The 25,512-nt window shown below is 39.9% G+C and overlaps 1 protein-coding gene across 3 annotated transcripts; it reads left to right on the top strand.

Moving 5' to 3' along the window:
- On the top strand, window positions 1-25,344 carry sytl3 (synaptotagmin-like 3). Of its 3 annotated transcripts, none has more exons than XM_067384607.1 (16): window positions 1-110; window positions 10,023-10,179; window positions 10,268-10,483; window positions 11,245-11,312; window positions 13,006-13,057; window positions 13,166-13,232; window positions 13,564-13,636; window positions 14,512-14,630; window positions 16,679-16,810; window positions 17,072-17,238; window positions 17,372-17,471; window positions 19,277-19,447; window positions 21,749-21,845; window positions 22,041-22,131; window positions 22,851-23,044; window positions 24,041-25,344. In XM_067384607.1, the coding sequence occupies exons 1-16, from the start codon at window positions 35-37 to the stop codon at window positions 24,133-24,135; spliced, it is 1,875 nt and encodes a 624-aa protein (XP_067240708.1). In that variant the 5' UTR covers window positions 1-34; the 3' UTR covers window positions 24,136-25,344. The 3 variants fall into 3 exon arrangements, with proteins under 3 accessions (XP_067240708.1, XP_067240707.1, XP_067240709.1); XM_067384606.1 differs by having other exon boundaries at window positions 21,746-21,845; XM_067384608.1 differs by lacking the exons at window positions 21,749-21,845; window positions 22,041-22,131; window positions 24,041-25,344 and having other exon boundaries at window positions 22,851-23,009.
- The last annotated feature ends 168 nt before the right edge of the window (window positions 25,345-25,512 follow it).

Raw genomic sequence — 25,512 nt, 5'->3', positions numbered from 1 at the left:
CTGTCATCCTCGTGTGAACAGGAAGGAAGTGGAAATGACGACCAGCGTTGTCTCTTCATATAAAGTTGAGATTGCAGTTCTTAGAGCTGTCACATCACACCAGCTGGAAGGTAAGCGTGCATGCTATTTTATCTCAACACATGAATGTGGCGAGTAGTTTTACAAGTAGCGTTACCAAAGCTGCAAAATTGAGGTTGGGTAAAGTTTATAACGTATATTAGCAGCAAGGTATGCAGTGTTTTAGAGAAGTACATGGATGTCATTGTACTTACAAACAATTTATTTTTGTAAGATCTAAATAATATTGCTGCCTTAGTTCTTTGGGCTTGTCATGAAGAAAATGCATTTTTAGGACTGTAAATGACAATGTGGACAAAAGACAATGATTTTACTAAATTTGAAAACATTAATATTTCATTATAATTCTATACTATAAAAAATCATGAGATTAATTGATTCTAATACTCTTATACTATAATAACAGTAAAAACACATATTTGGAGATTCTTGACAATACAAACCCCTCTATGGGGTAAAAATTAGTGAATTTAAGTGATGGTCCAGAGAGATTTTTTGATGCATGTAGCTAAGTGGAAAGAATTGGACCAGTCACTGTGGATCAGTTTAGTTTTTTGTCTAGTGTTTGGTTAATTCAAACACATACATGTCTGTGGAAATAAAGAAGATGTCAAGAAGGCCTCTGACTAAGGACATTTGATGTGTGTGAACCAGGTTGTCAGCTGTTCTCACAACTATATATATAATAAATACGTGCAGCGTTTGTTGGATAAACCTTTCCTGGAAGTGGCTCTTGCAGCAAAAGCCCTTTGAGCTATCGAGGCCAGACGTTGTGGGTTCCCGCATAACCCCATCATTGCATGACATACGCAGCTCACCAGATATGAGTACAATGAAGTGACTTCACGTAAATGAGCTTATGAAGAATGTGGGAAATGACAGCAGACTCTTCCCACACTCCTCTGCAGTCCGTGTAGGTCTGTTGACTCAGTTTAACCCCTGCTGGGTCATCTCACACATTGTTACACATTCTTGGTTTTGTTACAAGAACCAACAAAATAAGAGAGGTCATACAAAATGCATTAGCATTATAAAATTTTAGTACTGTCCTGAGTAAGGTATTTTACATAAAAGATGTTTACATATAATCCATAAGACAAAAACAAAAAAAGCTGAATTTATTAAAATGATCCAATTCAAAAGTTTGTGAACCATTGATTCTTAATACTGTGTGGTTACCTGGATGATGTTAACTGTTTTTTTGTTTTGTTTTGTTTTTTAGCTCTGTTGTGAGCATCTTTTGCATATTTGAACCCTTTCCAACAGTGACTGAATGATTTTGAGATCTGTCTTTTCACACTGAGGACAATAATGGACTCAAACACAACTTTAAGGGTGTGTTCACACTTTTCACGTTTGGTTCGATTAAAACGAACCCTGGTGCGATTGCTCGGATAGTGCGGTTCATTTGGACATATGTGAACGCTGCCATCCGAACCCTGGGTGCGCACCAAACAAGCGGACCGAGACCGCTGAAAAGATGGGTCTCGGTCCGCTTCCAAACGAACTCTGGTGCGGTTCGAATGATATATGAACGCAACACGGACCAATTAAGACATGTAACCGAACCAAAAACAGGAATACGAGACCCTAAAAAAGGACAGAATCCTCACGCATGTCGGTTTTTCTTGTCATAGTCACGAGTTTGCCCATCACAGGCATCAGACGCGCGTCTCCATGCAGCAGATCATTTGTGTGTGTGTGACGGATGGATTCCCGCCGGTGTTTTGACTACTTTACACATTTTATAAGCTCTTCACGAGTTCCCAGCTGGCCAAAATACCATCACGTACAGGCTACGCACCGCTACGCACACATAACGAGCGCATTTACCTCAGCAAACAGCTTTGTTTTGGATGTTCAGTAAGTTCCGTCTCAAAATAGGCAATACGTCATAAAATCCGACCAATCACGTTGTGAATGTATCCCTATGCCTTAAGGTTCGGTATCTTTTGGTTCGGTGATAAAATTGCCATTTTTTTCTTCTTTGGTCCGGACCAAATGAACCAAACGAACCGAACTACAAGTGTGAACGCACTCTAAAAAGGACAGAATCCTCACGCATGTCGGTTTTTCTTGTCATAGTCGCGAGTTTGCCCATCAGACGCGCGTCTCCACGCAGCAGATCGTTTGTGTGTGACGGAGGGATTCCCCATTCCCGCCGCTGTTTTGACTACTTTAAACATTTTATAAGCTCTTCACGAGTTCCCAGCTGGCCAAAATGCCATCACATGCAGGCGACGCACACATAACAAATGCATTTACCTCAGCAAACAGCACTGTTTTGGATGTTCGGTAAGTTCCGTCTCAAAATAGGCAATACGTCATAAAATCCGATCAATCACGTTGTGAATGTATCCCTATGCCTTAAGGTTCGGTATCTTTTGGTTCAGTGATAAAATTGCCATTTCCCTTTCAGTCGGTCACGTTCGACGTACGTCAGTAGTGACCGACGAATTGGGATATCGCTTAGAGAGCCCTATCATCTTCGTGTAAACTAAAACAAGCCAATGGAATTGGCGTGCGATATTTGCATAATGCGCACCGCCCCCGACAGGTGTATATAAATAGGAAGCAGATGCAATCGCACTCTGTCTTTCGCTTCGGAGCCATTCACTGGTGTCCTGTTTTAGAAGACTCCTTTCTTCGTTTGTTTTATGCTAAAACATTGCCTCAGAAGAGGATTTACAGCGAGCTTCCAGTGCTGGTGAAAGGGCACGTTCAGCGAGGTCGCGAGTCTCCGAGGAGCTGAGCTATAAGCTCGAAAACTGCTGTTTTCACAGCAACACAAAGAGTGTGTGCGTGTGTAGCGATTTGGGCCGGTTCCTCGGTGTGTCAGGGAGTGGTGTACCTGACACATCGCGTCGCTCCCTGGGTGCTTCAGCACGAGTGAGTTGACTTCCCCTTCTAAAAGAGCTTTACAGACGAACCCTGACAGTATGTCATTTCGTCTGAGCGTTAATGGGTGCGGTCGTTCCCTGGTCCCTGCTGATGGGCACAATCGTTGCATCTCGTGTTTGGGCATTCTGCACGTTGAAGCAGCTTTTGTGGATGGTTCATGTCCCCATTGCGGGAACATGACTATCGCGATGCTGAGGTCGAGACTCTCCTTCCTGAAGTCTCAGGAAGCGGGGGTCCCCTCTCCTATGCCGCGTACGACCGTTTTTTCCGGCCCCGGGAACCGGAATGACGGTACGGCGCTGTATAGGAAGGGTGACCGGAGGATTACGGTCAGGGCTTCCCCGCCGAGCGGAAACGCTCCTCGGGCCCCTGCCGCCTCATCAGCACCGCAACCCATCGTGCCACCGTTGGTTTCCGCTGGGCCCTCTACGGACTGTCCAGCCGTTACCTTTGGTGTGCCGGCGGCGGATCAGATGTCGATCGCTGCATCGGAAGGTGAGCCTGAGTCCTCGGGGGAGGATTCGGACGCGCTGCCGCCCGGGACGGTAGCGTTGCCCGAGTCGGATCCCGAGCTTACGGCTGTGCTCTCCCGGGCCGCCTTGTGCGTCGGGCTTGAGTGGAACCCTCCACCCTGTCCCGGCCCATCTCGGTTGGACGATTGGTACTTGGCGGGGGTCGCGCTGGTCAAACCCAGCGTCTCCCCAATGCCTTCTTCCCGGAAGTACACGATGAGGTGACCAGGTCTTGGCAAGCTCCGCTTGGGGCTCGTACAGGGCCTGGTCCCTCGTCCGCCTTCACCTCCCTGGACGGCGGGCTAGCCAGGGGGTACGCGGAGATCCCGCCAGTCGAGCGGTCTGTTGCGACGCAGTTGTGTCCAACGGCCGCTGGCTGGCGCGGTGAGCCGCGTCTCCCGTCCCAGGCCTGTGAATTCTCAGCCGGTCTGACTGAGAAAGCTTACAGTGCCTGTGGGCAGGCTGCCTCTGCCCTGCACGCGGTGGCCCTTTTGCAGGTCTATCAGGCAAAAGCGCTGTCGCAGATGCCCCAGGAAGGTCCTGACCAACAGCTGCTTGGGGAGCTGCGCGCTGCCACTGACCTTGCCCTCCGGGCAACGAAGGTGACAGCGCGTTCTGTTGGCCAGGCGATGTCTACTCTGGTAGCCCAGCAACGCCACCTCTGGCTGACCTTGGCAGACATGAGGGAGACCGACAAACATCGGCTCCTGGATTCCCCCGTGTCTCCGGTCGGCCTTTTCGGCGACGCGGTGGAGAGCTGTGCCCAACAGTCCTCCGCTGCACAGAAGCAGGCTGAGGCTATCGGACATGTCATGCCACGGCGGTCCGCTGCTGCCTCCACCCAGCCGCCCGTGGCTCAGCCTCAGCCCGCTCGTCGCCGAGGGCGCCCGCCTGCGTCTTCCTCCGCCCCCTGCTGGCAAAGCAGCAGCCTACACCAGCCAAACAGCAGGGTGCCGGGCGTGGACGTGGTGCCCAGCCCGTCTCTGCCAGCCAGGTGGCAAGCGGTCGGGGAAAACTCGGCCCTGAGACGGGCGACCTGGAGCGGAAGGTTCCTGCCCTTTGGGAGAGTATTCCATCTGCTCTCCCAACCCCGGAGGAGGGCCGGGGGGATTTTGTGGCGGCTGTCCATCTACCGCCGCTGGCTCTCCGGAGTCCAGCGGTACCCACTTTGCCACAAAAAGAGCAGTTTCCTCAAACTCCAGGTCACAACAAGGGGTGTCTGCCAGTGTGCCAGGCTCCGCCCTCGCTGCTGTCAGCTCCCTCCCCATCTCGCCAGCAGGTGGCAGTGTGATGGTGCAGACCGCGTCCCGTGCGCCGTCTCTCCCATGCACACTGCTGCCTCGCAGAGTCCGACCCCACTCCGGGCCGCCCTCGCCGTCCGAGTCGGGTCCCTCTCTGCCTTGCTGCCCCACCCCCGGTGCGTCTGTGGTGCCTTTGGTCCCGCTGGCTCAGTGTCTGGAAGCGTGGATAGCGCTCTCCAGCCTGTCCAGTTGGCTCATTCGTACTATCAGACTCGGCTATGCGATTCAGTTCGCCCGGCGTCCCCCGGTCTTCAGGGCTGTCCACTTCACTCAGGTGTCGTTGGACAGTGCTCCTGTTCTCCGGGTGGAGATTGCTGTCCTCCTGGCGAAGGGTACAATCAAGCCGGTCCCTCCAGCCGATATGAAGGCGGGGTTTTACAGCCCCTACTTCATTGTACCGTAAAAGGGCGGTGGGCTACGGCCAATCCTGGACCGTCCCCAGGATTGGTTTGCAGCAATAGACCTGAAGGACGCATACTTTCATGTCTCGATTCTGCCTCGACACAGACCCTTCCTAGGTCGGCCTGCGTTCGAGGGTCGGGCATGTCAGTACAAAGTCCTACCCGACATGGTTGTAGCTCCCAACCGGTTGGGTCCTCAGGTCAACTGGGACAAGAGCAAACTCGCCCCCGGGTAGAGGATCTCTTGTTTCGGTCTCGAGCTAGACTCGGTCGCACGGACTGCGCGTCTCACCGAGGTGCGCGTCCAGTCGGTGTTGAACTGCCTGAGCTCGCTCAAGTGCAGGACAGCGGCTCCACTGAAAGATTTTCAGAGGCTCCTGGGGCATATGGCATCTGCAGCCGCGGTAACGCCGCTCGGATTGCTTCATATGAGACCGCTTCAACACTGGCTCCGCGGCCGGGTCCCGAGATGGCGTGGCAGTGCGGCACGCTCCGTGTCCCCGTGACACCGAGCTGCCGTCGCACCCTTGTCCGGTGGTTGGACCCTTCGTTCCTGTGGGCCGGAGTACCCCTCGAACGAGTGTCCAGGCACGCTGTGGTCTCCACAGATGTCTCTGCCACGGGATGGGGGGCCACGTACAACGGGCATGCAGTGACAGGTCTTTGGACGGGGCCTCAGCTGCATTGGCATACCAATTGCCTCGAGTTGCTAGCGGTTCGTCTTGCGCTGGCCCGCTTCAAGGAGCTGTTGTCAGGCAAGCACGTTCTAGTCCGCTCACTAAGCACTGCGGCCGCTGCGCACACCTACCGTCAAGGTGGTCTACGCTTCCGTCGCATGTTGCAACTCGCCCGCCATCTCTTGTTGTGGAGTCAGAAGGATCTGAGGTCCCTTCGGGCCACTCGTGTCTCAGGTGTGCTCTACCGTGCAGCCGACGAGCTGTCACGGCAGCATCTACTTGCGGGCGAGTGGCGGCTCCACCCCCAGGCGGTCGAGCTGATTTGGCAGCGGTTCGGCGAGGCCCAGGTAGTCCTGCTTGCCTCCCCGGAAACTGCCCTCCGCCAGTGGTTTTATTCCCTGACCGGCGGCACGCTCGGCACGGATGCCCTGGCACACAGCTGGCCCCCGGGTCTGCGCAAACATGCGCTTCCCCCAGTGAGCCTTCTCGCACTATTCATGTGCAAGGTCAGGGAGGACGGGGAGCAGGTTCTGTTAGTGGCTCCGTACTGGCCCACTCGGACCTGATTCTCAGACCTCATTCTCCTCGTGACAGCACCTCCCTGGCCGATTCCTCTGAGGAAGGACACCCTGACTCAGAGACGGGGCACCCTGTGGCACCCGCCTCCCGATCTGTGGAACCTCCACGTGTGGTCCCTGGACGGGATGCGGAGGTTCTGAGTGATCCCCCGCAAGCGGTCGTAGACACCATCACTTCCGCTAGAGCCCTTCTACTAGGAATCTCTACGCGCTGAAGTGGAACCTGTTCGTCGAATGGTGCGCCTCTCGCCGAGAGGACCCCCGATCATGTTCGGTCGGATCCGTGCTTTCCTTTCTGCAAGATGGGTTGGAGCGAAGGCTGTCTCCCTCCACCCTCAAGGTGTATGTTGCCGCCATTGCCGCACATCACCATGCAGTTGAGGGTAAGTCCCTGGGGAAACACGATCTGATCGTCAGATTCCTGAGGGGGGCCAGGAGACTGAATCCTCCTCGCCCTTCCTCCGTACCCTCTTGGGATTTGACCCTGGTTCTCACAGCTCTCCGGGGTCATCCCTTCGAACCTTTGCAATCAGTCGACCTGAAACTAATGTCTCTTAAGACGGTTCTTCTGGTTGCATTGGCTTCCCTGAAGAGGGTAGGGGATCTGCATGCATTTTCGGTCGACGAAACGTGCCTAGAATTCGGGCCCGGTGCTTCTCACGTCATCCTGAGACCCCGGCCTGGATACGTGCCCAAGGTTCCTACCACTCCCTTCAGAGATCAGGGTAGTGAACCTGCAAGCGCTGCCCTCGGAGGAGGCAGACCCAGCCCTAGCTTTGCTCTGTCCCGTCCGCGCTCTGCGCGTTTACGTGGACAGAACGCGAAGCTTTAGGACCTCAGATCAGCTCTTCATCTGTTACGGAGGCCAGCAGAAGGGGAAAGGCTGTCTCCACAGAGGATGGCCCACTGGATAGTGGATGCCATCGCCTTGGCGTACGAATCCCAGGGCGTGCCTTGCCCGCTCGGGTTGAGAGCCCACTCCATCAGAGGGGTGGCCTCTTCCTGGGCGCTGGCTCATGGCGCCTCGCTGACAGATATCTGTAGAGCTGCGGGCTGGGCGACACCAAACACGTTCGCTAGGTTTTATAGCCTACGTGTAGAGCCGGTATCCTCACGTGTACTCGCATCCTCTAGTCGGTAGACGTGTTGTACCCACTCTAAGTGTCGGCTTGCAATGCCATTCCCGCCACTGGCCGGATACGTGCATACTTTCACCCAGTCGTGTTCCCCGCTTGGCGAACCCTGTCGAGTTCCTCCGCCTCCCCTTCGGCTCGGACATTGCGGAGTGTTCTGATGCCAGGCCTACATCCGTCGCTGACGCTGTCTGTTGGCTGGGGCCCATATGTCGTGACCCCCTCTACGTGAGCGGTCCCATATGTGTATTTTCCACGGTTTAAAACCCCTACGGGCCGAGTCCGTGTCTTTCCCTTAGCAGAGCCAGCTCTGCTGTCACCTGTCAGATGAGTCTCCCCAACCAGGTGGAGCCATCCCAGGGACTCCATATGCGTACTGCCCCCCCGGGCCAGTCCATGTGTGTATTCCCACGTAAACCCTCCCCCATTGGGTAGGTAGTGGTTTCCGCAGCGTCCCTTCGGGTTCGCTTTCCCCAGTGTGTCTAGTTTACTTAGTGGGTAGTGGTTAGACAGCAGTAGACTCTCTCGGTGTAAGCTCGCCCTTCACCGCCAGCCGGTGCTATGGGCGGCTGAGCTTGTGCTGGGCACTGGAAGGGCTCGTAACTGTGGCGCTTTAGTTGGGATCCCACCTCGTCGGTCACTACTGGACGTACGTCGAACGTGACCGACTGAAAGGGGAACATCTCGGTTACGTATGTAACCCTCGTTCCCCTGAAGGAGGGAACGGAGACGTACGTCCCGTCGCCACAGTTTCTGTACCCTCGCTGTAGTGCGGACACCAGTTGTCTCCTCAGCGAAAAACAGAGTGCGATTGCATCTGCTTCCTATTTATATACACCTGTCGGGGGCGGTGCGCATTATGCAAATATCGCACGCCAATTCCATTGGCTTGTTTTAGTTTACACGAAGATGATAGGGCTCTCTAAGCGATATCCCAATTCGTCGGTCACTACTGACGTACGTCTCCGTTCCCTCCTTCAGGGAACGAGGGTTACATACGTAACCGAGACGTTTTTTCTTCTTTGGTCCGGACCAAATGAACCAAACGAACCGAACTACAAGTGTGAACACACCCTTAAAGAAGGTTCAAACATTCACTGATGCTCCAGAAGGAAACACAATGCATTAAGAATCGGGGGGTGAAACCTTTTGAACAGGATGAAGAAGTCCAAATTTTTCTTATTTCGCTTGAATAGCCTATAATTTTTTTTTTTTTTTTTTTTTTTACTACTACCCTTCGGAAGCAACAGAAGATACTTGCATGTTTCCTGGAAGGCAAATTAAATACAATTTACCTTGATCTTCAAATTCCAAATGTTTTCACTCCCCATCAATCTCAGAACAAACAAGGGACTCATGAACTACCATCACAAAAAAACAAACAGTCGTAGATCATCCAGGTAACCACACACAGTACAATGGTTCACATACTTATGAATGGGGTTATTTTAATAAATTCAGCTTCTTTTTTTTTTTTTTTTTTGTCTTGTGGATTATATGTAAACATCTTTTATGTAAAATATCTTACTCAGGACAGTACTACATAAAAACTAACATAACACTAAACAATATTTTTTAATCAATCCAGCTTACAGGGAACGTTTTTAGAACTTTGGCTGACGTTCTGGCAACGTTCTCTCAAAAGTTATGAACAAACATTCTTCCAGTAACGTTAATAGAATGTTCGTTCAAGGTTATCTTGTCTTTAATTATGTTCGCAAAAAGTTAGCACAAAAACATTTTAAAAAAGAGAACATTCAGAAATAACGTTTTTTATAACCTAATGGGAATGCTAGCAAAACATTCTTAAAACATATTTGCATGCGAATGTTTTCATAGAAAATGAACATTCCAGCTGAAGAATATTTAAGAAGAATGGTTACTCACCCTCAGGTTGTTCCAAATCTATATAAATTTATTTGTTCTGCTGAACACAAAGGAAGATATTTTGAAGAAAGTTTGTAACCAGGCCGCTTTGGGGCACCAATAACTTACTATGGAAGTCAATGGTGCCCCAGAACTGTTCAGTTTCTCACATTCTTCAAAATATCTTCCTTTGTGTTCAACAGAACAACGAAATGTATACAAGTTTGTAATAACCTGAGGCTGAGTAAATGATGACAGAATTTTCATTTTTGGGTGAACTATCCCTTTAAGATGGTGTGTTCATTTAACAATAGTTCCATTGTTAAAAAATACTACATGTTCTGTCTAATTTACTCAAACTAATTTTGTGCTGCATGTATTCATACGCCCAACTGAGCTTTAGGTTTAGTGATGGACCATGCTTTTTTATGTTTTCACATGAATTATATTGAATTATATTTTGTTTTAAGCGTTTGTTTAATATAAAATCAATTTTATTAATTGTACACATTATTGTATATTTATTTAACACTTTAATTGATGGAAAGCCAAAAAAAAATATCACAATTTTTCAGAATCTGAAATGAAACTTGAAGAGGAAAACTGGGATATCAGATACAATCACTTCTGCCCTATGGATCTCGGGTTGTTCCAGGCTCTGGAGAGACAACGAGTTCTGGAGGTTCTTCAGAGAGACAAAGCACTTCGAACCATTGAAGCAGACAGAATCAGGTCCGAAAATGTTCCTAGAACGTTCTTCAAAATATATATATAAATCATTGTACAATGAAAAATGAAATTTCACACTAATTTGTTTTAGGAGGCTAAAGTTAGAACTTCAAGGTATCTATCGACAGGGTGCCAAAACCATTACACGTCCATATGGTCAGAGATCGTGTGCACGATGTCAACGACATCTAGGAAAGTTCTGGGACTGTGGTTCTGTGTGCTGTGGATGCAGTCACCGCATCTGTAACCGCTGTCAGGTTGTCCGGTCTGCAAGAGAGTGGAAGTGCACAATGTGTCATGCATTCAGGTAAAAACAATACATCGTTGAAGTGTTTATATTAAAACCTTCGAATCTATGTGAAATGCGTTATGCACAGGGCTGGGGGGGGTTAGCACAACACCGGCGCCACGGGAGGTCACCTCCTCACCCGGACTATCCTGCCCTCTCAGTCAAGATGAATAAAAAAAATCATTTTAATGATTAACTATTAACTATTTTTTAAAAAATCACAATTTCCTAGTTTAGCATTCATTTTAGACTACTATATCAACATTTTACTTAAATACAGTCACATTTGGCACATTAACCTACAAACTTTCGGCACCACAAAGAATGCAGCTTTACAGAGTAGGTTAAAGGTATGATGATATTGTGGTAGAAATTCCCCTATGCACCTGACGTAAGTGTAGCGTTCCTTATCGATTCTTACGAACTCTAGCGCATCTGCGGGTAACAACTTGCTTAGAGTCGGAAGACGTCATGCCTTCTATGAACATTAAGATCCTGGGATTAAGGTCTTTAGTGTTCCACTAACCTTTGTTAGTGTTAGTTAATAAAATGTTCATGTTCATGATAGTTCACAGTGCATTAACTAATGTTAACAGTTTTATGTATTAGGTATGAACTTTGAGATTAACAAGCATTGAGTATTGTTAGTTCACGTTAACTAATGTAGTTATTAACAAACAAAAACTTATTATAAAGTGTTACCAAAGCTTTAGATATATGACATAAGGATAAATTAAATTGAGTAATTATAAGTGATTTTTTAAAAATTTTTTCCCCAGGGAATTTAAGATCAAATCTGGTGAATGGTTTCTGGAGCAGCAAGCAAAGAAATTTCCGGATGTCAAAGGTTAGTTTACTTCCATTAGCTAATGGTTAGGAACAATTACTGTGTTGAACAAACTAAATTTATACTTTAAATATACACCACTGAACACTTTTTACAAGGCTCACTGGAATATCACAAGACCTCTGTGTCACAAGGGTCATTATTTTGTGATAAATGCCTGCTAACTTTACATTTATGCCTATTTCAGTCAGGACCACTCTGTTTGGTTAAGATTATTGTAGAGGCTCTAAATGTTATTTGGTGGCAGGCTTCGTTCTGAAGGGTTCAGCTTTTGAGCTGCCCACAAGCAAACCTTTCTGAGGTTTGTGAACCCCCATGAAGCCTAAGGCAATTAACCAGAATTTTTATAAGCAACAGTAACATATTTCAATGAGGAAGTAATAGAAGTGCTGAAATGAGAAATGAGAATTACTGAGCAGGATAGAAATATGTGACGATGGACCACAAAAACAGTCATGAGGGTAAATTTTTTGAAATTGAGATTTATACATCAAGCTGAATAACTAAGCTTTCCATTGATGTATGGTTTTAGGATAGGACATATTTGGACGAGATACAACTATTTGAAAATCTGGAATCTGAGGGTGCAAAAAAATCAAAATATTGAGAAAATCGCCTTTAAAGTTGTCCAAATTAAGTCCTTAGCAATACATATTCACTCACAAAAATAATGTTATATATATATATATATATATATATATATATATATATATATATATATATATATATATATATATATATATATATAAAAAATCGCCTTTAAAGTTGTCCAAATGAAGTCCTTAGCAAATACATATTCACTCACAAAAAAAAAAAAAAAAAAAAAAAAAATATATATATATATATATATGGAGGGTGAGTAAGCGTGTGTCTGTGCGAACTGAAAGCTGGCTTAATGCATGTCTGTGCGACAGCAAGTGAGTGTATGAATGAATTTATGCCTTGATTAATTGGTAGTGGAAGGAGTTACGGATTAGCTGAGTATCAGCTCATAGCTGGCTGTCATACTGTGGTCTGTGGTCACACAATATTATTTCCTTGGGTTTGTGAGAACAACCGAGGGGGTTTGTTAATATTGCTAATATTAAAATAAAACTGAAAAAAATAAATAAATAAATAAATAAAAAACAATTCCTTACTGGGAATATGTGCTCTGCGTTTCACCCATAGACGTGCACACACACATATACACACAACACTGATTATTGAACACACACACCGTGAACTCACTGTGGGCGGTTATTTTGCTGCGGCGCACGGGGAGTGATTGGGGGCTAGGTGTCTTTCTCACCTCAATTGTGGGTAATGGGAGTGGAAGAGAGCGCTGTTCATTCACTCCCCCCACCTAAATTTCCTGTCAATACTGGGACTCGAGAGCTGTGACCTTCGGGTTACAAGTCCGACTCTTAAACCATTAGGCCACAACTGCCCATAATATTTTTTATTAACTAGCATCAGAGAACTGTGAACATATAAAATATTTGTTAAATTCTTAAAATATTAACTTATTATCAAGACATGTACATCAGGTAAACAAGAAAGTTTGGGAATCCCTGGTGTACTATAAATATATGTAATCTCCGTTTACAACACTACATGTACTTGATTATTTGTGTGTTGAAATAAACTTGATACTATCCATATGAAATGTCAATTTTAATATATGTTTGCTGTCTTTTTGTGTTGGTTTTAGAAAATCATGAGACCACTGGAGACAAACTATTACAGTCTTATCAACAGCTCAGGTTGGAAACTTTTAACTAAAAACCTTTAAGAGAACATTATAATAACCACCATTACTTTATGACAATTTTTAATCAATCATTTTAAAGTTTTATGTTATTTTGTTTTAGCTTCATTGCAGTCGTGCCTCCAACTCCTCCTCCCTTCAAAGATGTGCCATCATTTAACAGAGTGGAGGTGAAAAGAATAATATCTTTAAGAAATAATGGCCTGGTTTCACAGACAAGGCTTAGATTAAGCCAGGATTAGGCCTTAGTTCAATTTGGACATTTAAGTAGCTTTAATAAACATGCCTTAGAAAAAAAGCATTACTGCTGTGCATCTTGAGACAAAACATCGACACTGATTTATTTTAAGATTTGTCATTGCAAGTTGCTTTCAGTTAAAACAGCTCAAACATGCATTTTAGTCTAGGACTAGACTTAAGCCTTGTCTGTGAAACCGGGGGAATATTTCTATATGTTTTTTCATCACCTTATAATGTGTGTGTGTGTGTCTTTGTATATAGGATCTCAAAACATCAAAGCCATTTACTAAATCTATGGAGAACCTTATGATGTCGGTCAGTGCTCACATAAAAAGTAAGAGAACAAAACTAGAACCTTTGGTTACGCTTTATTTTAGGGCTGCACAACGATTAATCGTGATTAATCGTTTGCAAAATAAAAGTCTTTGTTACGTAATATATGTGTGTGTTCTGTGTATAATAATTATGTATATATAAATACACACACATACATGTATAAATTTAAGAAATATATACATGTATAAATAAATATACATATTTATATATATTTTATATTACATATAAATATAAATATGTTATATATACATATAATTTTTTTCTTAAATATATACATGTATGTTCATTTATTTATATATACATAATTATTATACACAGAACACACACATATATTACGTAACAAAGACTTTTATTTTGCAAACAATTAATCACGATTAATCATTGTGCAGCCCTACTTTATTTGGTAACACTTTATATGTAACTTGTAACAATGACATTGTAAAATAGTTACTGTAGTAATAACTAGAAATTATGCATAATTACATGCAATTAACCCTAAAACAAACCCTCACCTTAACACTAAACCTATAGTAAGTACATGCAGGTAATAATTATTACTCAGTACTTAAGTGTAACTCTTTATTTTAAGGTGTCTTTGTTACACTGTAATTATACATTTAAGTACTGATCAATATTAAGTAGCTACATCTACTCACTTAGGATTAGGGTTTGGTTTGGTTTCGTTTAGGGTTAGCTGCATGTAATAATGCATCATTTATAGTTATTACTATAGTAACTACATGTAATATATGTAACAATGACATTGTAAAATGAAGTGTTACTGAACCTTCTAATTGTAATAACATTGTAATAACTCCACAAGAGTGTCTACAACAGCCTGATCCAAATTATTTTGTCTTTTCCTGATGCTAGAGCTCTCCAAGTCTCAGAATGATTTGAGTGAGGAAGCAGGTCAGCTGACTGTGGATTACGGACGCATGAACGCAAGGCGCAAGAGCCTATCAATGGGTGCTCTCAACAAAGACTTCAATGTAAGAGCCGTTTTCTTTCTTTCTTTCTTTCTTTCTTTCTTTCTTTCTTTCTTTCTTTCTTTCTTTCTTTCTTTCTTTCTTTCTTTCTTTCTTTCTTTCTTTCTTTCTTTCTTTCAATATTTAATTGAATTACATAAAAATAGAATGATCTATACACAATGTCTTTTACAATAAAGGTTGTTTCAAAGCAGCTTTACAGTGATAAATAGGAAAATGATTCAATGATGCAAACAGAGTTTAATTCTGCTGTAAAGCAGCTATGAAAAGACAATAGTAAACAGTCATTATTCAGTTGAAATCAGATCAGTGTTGACAGTTCTCTGGCCTCTAAACAAAGATCTAAATTTAAGACTAGCAACTAATGTAAAATTAATTGAAAGAAACCTTTGAACTTTTAAAAGAAGTCTCTTATGCTTAGCAAGGCTACAGTAGTTTGATCAAAAAATTTGAATATATTTTAAAAATTTAATTTATTCCTGTGATGCAAATCTGAAAGTCTTCAGTGTCACATGATCCTTCAGAAATCATTTGGTGCTCAGTCATTATCAATTATTGTTGGTGCTCAGTTGTTAATAATGGTTCTTACTGTTCTCAATGTTGAAAACTATTTAGCTTCTTAATATTTTTGTTGAAACTTTTCCAGAATTCTTTGATGAACAGAAAGATCGAAAGAACAGAATTTGTTAAAAAAGAAGAAAATCAGCACAATTTCATGTGTAAAGACACAGCTCACTTTCAGGTCAAAACGGACAGAATGCAAAAGGGGTGACAATTTACTTTAAATGGTTATATTGGTTATATCTCTTACATTTCTTATAAAAGCAAAATCTGAAAAAATAAATAAATAAATAAATAATAATAATAATAAAATAAATTATGTGTATTTTCATACTAAAAACGATGGATTATTTACCTCTTCTTGGTCAAAACAGACCCGAATGCATTATAGGGTTAACTTAAAACATATTTTATTTTATAACATTATAAATGTCTTTACTGTCACCGAATAAAAGTATTAATTTCTTTTTTTAGTATTCATTTCTTTCTATTTTAATCTAACTTACCCAAACGTATTTTATCACGTTTCCATAAAATATTATGTTTCCATAAAAATATTAAGCAGCTCAACTGTTTTCAACATTGATAATACTAAGAAATCTTTCTTGAGCCTCAAATAAGCATATTAAAATTATTTTTGAAGGATCATGTGACACTGAAGACTGGAGCAATGATGCTGAATTCAGCTTAACCATCACAGGAATAAATTACATTCTAAAAAAAATAAAATAGAAAACAGTTCTTTTAAATTGTAATAATATTTCACAATATTACTGTTTTACTGTATTTTGATAAATAAAAAAATGCAGCCTTGGTGAGCATAAGAGACTTATTTCCAATAATATGTGGGGACAAACAAACAAACAAATAAATAAATAAATAAAATGATTGTATATGTAATACTCTTTATAATATGTAGCGCACTTACTATAAATTACACTGTTTTCAGGGGGTCAAAGAGCTCTTGATGACTCTGTACGTCGCTTTATTTTAATATAAAAATGAACTGAAGCAATGATGATTCTGAAATGAGTCTTGCTATAGAAACAAACACATTTTTCACACGCATCTGATTGACAGATAAACCGCTCTTATTCCAGTGTTGTTTTTCATTTTGTGAGCTCTGTTTGTTTCATACATTCAGTTTAACAACATTAAGTTAAAGTTAAAGAGGGTTTATCATTCAACTCTGTCCATGCACTAAACGCATGTCCTTGAAAGACTGCTGTCGGAGAATGGTATGATCCATTTCAGATGCGTCCAAAATTATAACAACAGTGGTTATTTTAGTTTTTGATCAAAATTATTGCTAGGGACATTTGAGTAGTCACTGAATATTAGTAGGGATGTGTCCCTAGCAGCCCTACTAAACTCTATGCCATTGCTTCTCTCAAATGTTCAGAGGTTTTTTCAATTCACTTCACAACTAATGACATTGACTAGATGTTTAGTATTAATGTGACGTCCTAATTGATTTTGTTCCCTCACAGCTGTCCAAAGCTCCAAGTCTTCCCGATCTTTCCCAGGACACCAAAGCAGCGGAGCAGTACGCTTCAGCAAGTACAATTTGCCTAACAGATGATGATGTTTCATATACATCCGCTTACAGCGATGAGCAGAGGGTGTGTATTCATGCAATATTTAATCAGATTTCTGTGTAATCAGATAACTGCTAAACGCAGAGCTTTCAGCAAATTGCCTGAGGTGTGCAAAAATCTGCAAGATAGCTTTTTAAGGCATCAACGTTATATAATAATATATTATATATAAAGGCTCACATTGAAAAGTAATGTTTTCCACATTAATTATCTCTTACAACTTTATGTATCATCATAGGATAAAAAAAAAACAAATGAATTCATTCGAAAACATGTTTTGTACAGGACAGCAACAGCAGCACAGGAATGGATTGTGGGTTCTTTGAAAACACTAGTGTGACTGGAGAAATAGAAGTTGCTTTTGGGTACAACAACAGGACGTCCTGTTTGGAGATAACTATCAAAGCCTGCAAAAATCTGATGATTGGAGATATGAAGAAGAAATGTCGTCCGTAAGTTGTTTGCTGACTTACTACTTTGTTTCAGACTTGTTTCAAAAATGTCAGAAGAACTTTGTTGCTATGACATATTTTGCTCATATGCAGTTGGCCTGATAAGAAATGTTGTTTCTTTCTGAACAAACAGGTACGTAAAGGTCCGTTTGCTTCCAAAGAAATATCACAGTTATAAGATGAAAACAGCAATCAAGAGGGGAAATAACCCGGTTTACAATGAAATGTTTACCGTAAGTATTTACAAGATGAAGTTGCTGGTGAACTTTGAACAACATCAACAATGAGGGTGTTATTTTAGTATCAATAGATTTATTGTTTGAATTAGTTTCTATTTTTATAGTTCTTGTTTTAAATATGCCTATTGTTTTCATTATTTTGTATTTCTATTTTAGTTTGAGTTAAGTTTATATATACAGTGGCATGAAAAAGTATGTGAACCACTTGCAGAATCTGTGAAAATGTGCAAAATTTTAACAAAATAAGGGTGATGATACAAAATGCATGTTAGTTTTTATGTAGTACTGTCCTGAGTAAGATATTTTACATAAAAGATGTTTACATATAATCCACAAGACAAAAAAAAAAAAAAAAAATAGCTGAATTTATTAAAATAACCCCATTCATAAGTTTGTGAACCATTGATTCTCAATACTGTGTGTGGTTACCTGGATGATCCACGACTGTTTTTGTGTTTTGTGATGGTTGTTCATGAATCCCTTGTTTGTTCTGAGCAGTTAAACTGAGCTCTGTTCTTCAGAAAAATCCTCCATGTCCTGAAAATTCTTCAGTTTTCCAGCATGTTTTACATATTTGAACCCTTTCCAGCAGTGATTGTATGATTTTGAGATCCGTCTTTTCACACTGAGGACAATTGAGGGACTCAAACACAAGTATTAAAAAAGGTTCAAACATTCACTGATGCTCCAGAAAAAAAAAAAAAAACATGATGCATTAATAGATGGGGGTGAAAACATTTTGAATTTGAAGATCAAGGTAAATTGTATTTAATTTGTCTTCCGGGAAACATGCAAGTATCTTCTGTTGCTTCTGAAGGGCAGTACTAAAAAATAAATAAAATAAAATAAGAAAAATTTGGACCTCTTCATCCTCTTCAAAAGTTTTCACCCCCTGACTCTTAATGCATCGTGTTTCCTTCTGGAGCATCAGTGAATGTTTGAACCTTTTTTAATAGTTGAGTTTGAGCTCCTCAGTTGTCTTCAGTGTGAAAAGATGGATCTCAAAATCATTCAGTCACTGTTGGAAAGGGTTCAATTATGCAAAAGATGCTGGAAAACTGAAGAATTTTTTGGGACCTGGGGGATTTTTCTGAAGAACAGAGCTCAGTTTAACTGCTCAGAACAAACAAGAGACTCAAGAACAACCATCACAAAACAAAAACAGTCGTGGATCATCCAGGTAACCACACACAGTATTGAGAATCAATGGTTTACATAATTATGAATGGGGTTATTTGAATAAATTCAGCTATTTTTTTGTCTTATGGATTATATTTAAACATCTTTTATGTAAAATATCTTATTAAGGAGAGTACTAAATAAAAAATAACATGCATTTTCTATGATCTCTCTCCTTTTGTCTAAACTTTTCACAGATTCTGCAAGTGGTTCACATACTTTTTCTTGCAACTGTATATGTATTCATAAGTATGCATTTGCCCTGAATGATTTATTGTCATCCATCTTGTGTCAAACGGACAGTATGGCAGTTCATTGTTCTCATTGGTTGTTACATTAGTAAATTTAAATGTAAAAGTTGCAAAATTATTTACTATTTAATTGTAACATTTAACTAAATTTTTCATTATGCATTAAATCATGTTACATTTAATTTGGCTGTATTTATTTACATTATTATCATTATTATTATTATTATAATTATTTAACATAAAAATACATTGAAAATTGTGTAATTTTTAAGAGGTCTAACTAGCTATCAATGTTTCTAATGACTTATTTGTTGCACACTTAACAGTGGAGATTGTCAGAGCAATGGTCATCATGTGTTGTGTTTGCAGTGTGTGGTTGACCGTGAGCAGCTGGTCAGCAGTGTAGTTCAGGCCTCAGTGTGGCACTCCAGGGGACTCAAGCGGAAGCTCTTTCTGGGCGAGACACTCGTCCGTCTGGCAGACTTGTGTCTGGAGAGCACAGACACTCAGTGCTCTGTCTGGAACACACTCGGTCCAAAGGTAAGATCAGTGAAACAAGTTTCAATCAAGATCAATCAATCAAGTTTAATATTAGAATCATTCACTCTCTTTCACAGCACTCCCTTGTCACATGACAGGGAGCTAACTATTGTGCAAAATATAAAGAGCTGAAGAGAGATGATGAAAACAACACTACAGGGCTCAACAATAACACAATAACAATTAAGTTTTTATATTTAAAACATATGATACAGTTAACCCTCTACTGCACACATGTTGATGGCACATGAAAAAAAATATTCCACATAATTTTTTGGTTCATTTGGGAACATTTTATTGATTAAAAAAAAATGTTGTGCGACAATGGTACAGAGTCATAGAGAAAATTATCATCACAATCAAAAAAAAAAAAAAAAAAAAAAATTGAAGAAATCATTAAGTAAAAAGGGAAAAACACTTGAAAGATATTGAATCTTTATCATGTAGTGTGCTATGTCATATAATGTCCTTCATGTAATAAGATTTCACTCTGTACGAAACTTCAAAAAGCACTTCTCTGCTGTGACATAGTGGTTTATGTTACAATTTTTGCACATCACTTTGGGTGTTCCTGCACACCCAGGAATCTTGCATCTTCCCTTCTTATAATACATTGTTGCCAATGAGAGGCACTCTCTAAAACTTCACCGAAAAGTACCCCCTTATCGCACAAGGTTGCCCTGAGGCAACAAAAAGAAAAGCTGAATTTCTGAACATGCAAAATAAAAAAAAAACTTCATAAAACCTGTTTTTTTTAGTTTCATGTTTAAAAGTATAATTCTTTCCAACATTTCTTATTTGTATATTAAAAAAATAAAATAAAACAAATCTCATAACATTATTTAATTCTTTTGTTACTTTTCAGTGTAAATTATTTAATTTGACTGGTAGTGTCTTATTATTCTAATTGAATTTACTGATCAAATTTAAGAATTTAAAATGAAAGACGAAGCATAAGATGAAGCAAACATTTAATAAGATTATAAGATTATAAGAAAAAACCCTTTATAAAGCCCTCAGAGTAAATATCACAAATATGCAGATTTAAGTGTCAAAGCTTAGTGGACACGGATGAGAATATTGCTTCAGAATAAATTCTATTTACAACACAAGGATCCTACTTTTTCCAGACAAACAACTTTTTTATTTGGACAAGTGAATGACAAGGCTTTTTAGTTGTGGTGCTCCTAAATTTTTGCTGGTATATATATATATATATATATATATATATATATATATATATATATATATATACATGTAAATCTCATGTAACGTGTACCAAGGATAATAAATAAAGTGTTATCGATAACTGAAGTACATTTTACAAGAAAATATTATTTGTCTTTCTACTGCAAAATTTAATTGTTAATTCATTGTAGTATTTGTACTTTGTAATTATTTGTGAGATTTGTGAAATTTACTTGAAATTTCTGAGTGAAAATTGTTTAAAAGTAAATCCTACTCCTTTTTTTCTTCCTTGAAATTGCTATTTAGACCCTTAAATTAAATTAAATTAAATTAATCAGCAGATCATTGCAGAAATGAAAGCACTGTAAAAAATAAAAAAAGAGTAAAAATTTAAATTTGTTATGAAGCAAATGTATTAAACTAAACATTTTTATTTGATACAAAATATATATTTTACAAAATTTGGACTCAGAAATTGCTAGAAATCAAAGCCATATGTCTAACCAAGTTGTGTTCCAAATGTGAAGTTGATATCACAAAAGTTGAGCCCGCTAAAAGGTTTTAAAGTATCATTTTGATGATAACACAATGTCCAATTTTAAAACATCATGAATTATGTGAGTTTAAGAATTTAAATGATAACTAATTTATGATGATTAAAATATGTGATGGAGAAAAAAGCAATAAAAAAAGTGTGCCAAGTGTCCTGCTACCAGGACACTATAAGTTAACAGGCTAAATTAAAATAAATTAAATAAATTAAAGCAATAAGTAAATAAATATTCATGTTTATTAACCATTCAAGTAACAGAAGAGGTGATCTGGAACAGTAAATATCATAGATGCTCGGATAACTGATCCAATTGTAATCATAGGTCTTCAAAAGTGATCTGCTGAACCAAATCTGTGTGTAGTGCAGATATTGTGCAAGTAAGGTGATCTATGCAAAGTTTAATGGCAGCAAAAACAAGTACGTAAAAGGAAGTAAAATATTTTGCCTGGTTGTGTAAGGAACAAATGAACACGATCATGCAAACGTCTGCTCATGTTCTGAGGTAAACTATCTGCTGATCTGAAACGAGGCAAATGCTAAAGCTTGTTCTTTCATAGCAGGGACATGCACTGGGTGGCGATGTAGAGCCGTACACTTCAGAGCTGCTGCTTAAAGCGCAACTACAGTTTCTGCCACAGACTTCCCCACATACAGATGGTACGAGACTTTGTTACACACTGTGACACTGACATTTTCTGCCAGCACGGAATGGGAATATGAATGACTGTTCTATTTCTTTCAGTGCTCATTATAAATATTTTTTCAAATGTATTTGAACTCTTATCAAATATATAATAATAATAATATAATATTAGGCCTATTTCAGAATACAAATTGTAATTATCTATACAGACATTTTAATGGGATCTGCAGGACAGCTCAAAGTTGTCATCACCGATGTGTGGAAGCTGCTCTCTGTGTCAAAAACAGCCTACATTGAGGGGTGAGTGTATATTAAGCTTATATATAGAACAATATTAAGGTTGTGAAAAAAATTGAAAAATTGAAAAACATCAGACTTCCCTCCACATGACCCTTCAGAAATCATTCTGATATGCTGATTTGACACTCAAGAAACATTGTGCTGCTTAATATTTTTGTGAAAACCGTAGTACATTTTTTCAGGATTGCTGAAAAAAACTTTGCTGAATAGAAAGTTAAAAAAATTAAAATCTTTTGTAACATTATGAATTTCTTTACTGTCACTTTTGATTAATTTAAAGGTGCTAAGAGGATGTTTTGTTTTATACATTTTTGCAATATTACTTGAAACTGTCTTTACTAACGGATAAAAGACTATTTATTAGGTGCACTGAAAGGAATAATATTAATATACATCATCTGTGCACGAGGTAGGGCCTTAAAAACATCAGCCAATCGTTTACGCGTTGGCCCTCTGGCTTGTCAATCACTGCCGTGACGTTCCTTGTGAGAGACGTGCGTGGCTGCGTGCTCCAGTAACTTTCCACACTCCACAGGCGCCACATGCAATGTTTTTGTCCGGAGACAGGAGTAACAACTGCAGATTATGAGTTACCTCCTCTCCACACCGATATATAGGTTGTGTGTGCCAAGAACACTTGCTATCTGACAAGAACATCTGAAGGCATATATGGCACTTGACTTAATGTTAGTTGCATTAATTGGGATTTTTCTTCCCAGGATTCTTTGCTTTTCTGGAGATAGAGAGCTGGTGCAGAGAACTCCACTGAAGAAGACTGCTGATTCTCTCCAAATAAACTTTCGCAGAGTCACACGTCAGGAGCTCCAGCAGGCCACACTGCAGCTCAACATATGGGAGAAAAACACCTTCAGCCTCGCTGACCGTTTACTAAGATCAGCACGACTGGGCGGCGGTGAGACATACACACACACGCACACACGCGCGCGCACACACACACACACGCACACACAGAGGTTTGTTTTGCTATCAAAGTGAGGACATTCTGGTTTTTATACTGTATGAACTGTACATTCTATCCCCCCACACTACCTCTATCCCTAAACCTACCCATCACGGAAAACATTCTGCATTTTTACATTTTTAATAAAACATTGTTTAATATGTTTTTAAAGCTATTTTAAATATGAGGACTCATGAAATGTTCTCATATTTCAAGTTCACATTGTATTACAGTGTAATACCCATGTCATTATACAACTTTGTGTCCTCATAAATCACAAAAACACACACACAAAACAGACATTAATAGGAATTTACCATTTAAATTTTATCACCTAAAGGCACACAAATTTAAAATGACCTCTTGAACTATGTTCAAAGTTTGGGGTCACTGAATTTTTTTTAACCTTCAGCAAGGATGCATTAAATTGATCAAAATTGACAGGAAAAAAAAAAAAAAAAAAAAACAGTTATGAAGTTACAAAAGATTTTTATTTCAATGAATTGCTTTCTTTTGAACTTTCTATTCAAATAATTTTGGAGAAAGTTTCCGCAAAAATATGAATCAGCACAACTGTTTTCAACATTGATGATAATAAATGTTTCTTCAACATCAAATCAGAATATTAGAATGATTTCTGAAGGATCATGTGACACTGAAGACTGGAGTAATGATGCTGAAAATTCAGCTTTGCATCACAGTAATAAATTATATTTAAAATATAATAAAAAAGTTGTAATATTTCACTGTTTTTATAGTATTTCTAATCAAATAAATGCAGCCTTGGTGAGCATGAGACTTCTTTCAAAAACTTGACCACAAGCTTTTCAATGGCAGTGTACATTACATTTCCATGATATCAAGATTAGTTATATCATCATGTTTGATGTCAGTATTTGAATTTTTTACACACACAAAAATATGGGCTCTGTCTGCTTATTTCAACAGAATCGTCATGGCAACGTCTCCAGCAGATGCCAGGAGAGTGGCATGACTTCGTTCTTCCACTTCATGCAGATGTCAGCACAAACATGAGGTCATAACTGAAGAATGTGGATCCTTTCCATCAACCCACGGATCCTGGCAATGTGACAGTTGTGCTTACAAGCTCACAAAGAACTTAAAGGCCACAGAATCCCAGTAATGCCCAGTTTATCTTAAGACCAAGGATAACGTGCCTCATTCAGATTTCTTGCATCCTATTTATTCAGACATGAACAGTTTTGATGTATTTTTGTTCTTATTTTATGTAATATGTATATATAAATTATTTCATAAATTAATAAACTGAATATATCCACAAAGATGGCATGCGGTACAGTATTATATATACTGTTCTTAAATAAGACACTCAGATCCGTTTATTATAAATCTTTATTTCTAATATAATAAACACCTTTTAGGGGAAAATAAATAAATCCACTTGAGAAGCTCAATGATACTTGAATTTATAATATTACTACTGCTGTATACAATAATAACTCTTTTCTATTACACACATACAGGCTTTTCACACTTCATATTGTTAACCAAGGGTTAACTAATTCATAGGGTTAGTAACTTGTATGCCGTTTAAAATCAGTGTTAAGCCCTGCCACTGGTCAGTAGTGTGAAAAGCTTATCTGTAAGGATGATATCAAAATAATATTCAAAACGTAAGCGCTCAAATTGTTGTGAAGTGATTTAAAGCAGCTGATTTTGATGATGGAAACTCAATGAATTAACAGTGACTGTCAGTAATAATCAGCATCATTTGGAGGAAACAAATACATTTAAGACTTACAAACTTGCCACATGGCAAGAAAAAAAGATGCAACAACAAAAATACTTTCCTATATTTATGAAAGTGGCACTGCATGGTTACAGGCATCAGAAACAATTTACTAAACTGTCATTTTTGCCCATTTGTATATTACTCAAAATGCTGAATGTCAAACTCTGTTCTTGTGTGAATATTTTACACTTTGTCCCTCCAGCAGAGTAAAGGTGTCTTAACACTACTCGATTAGTGCTATTTTTAAGCTAAGTTTTAATTAAAAGTATAAAGAGCTGCTAGTAAGTCAGTGAGAAATTCTCCACTCTCAGAACCACCAACACAACACTTATCAAAATCCATTCAGTAACTTACAGTGAGCCGAGATTACAAAAGGTTATTAAACTTTCTAAAAACAAATCTTCCTTTATCCCACTGCCATGGCAATAAACATTCAGTAACTAATTCAATTGAAAACCATAACAAAAATCAGTTTGTATCTAATGCAGAAATTCTAATGATTTTACAACATGCATCTGAACATTATTTATATATATATACACCAATTAGATTACTTATTTGAAAAGGATTCATATGTAAGTTATATATATATATATATATATATATATATATATATATATATATATATATATATATATATATATAT

The sequence above is a fragment of the Chanodichthys erythropterus genome, chromosome 4 (assembly GCF_024489055.1).
Source record: "Chanodichthys erythropterus isolate Z2021 chromosome 4, ASM2448905v1, whole genome shotgun sequence".
In the NCBI taxonomy this organism is placed as follows: Eukaryota; Metazoa; Chordata; class Actinopteri; order Cypriniformes; family Xenocyprididae; genus Chanodichthys; species Chanodichthys erythropterus.
Note: the sequence above shows the minus strand (reverse complement) of the source record. Positions and strands in the feature narration are given on the sequence as shown.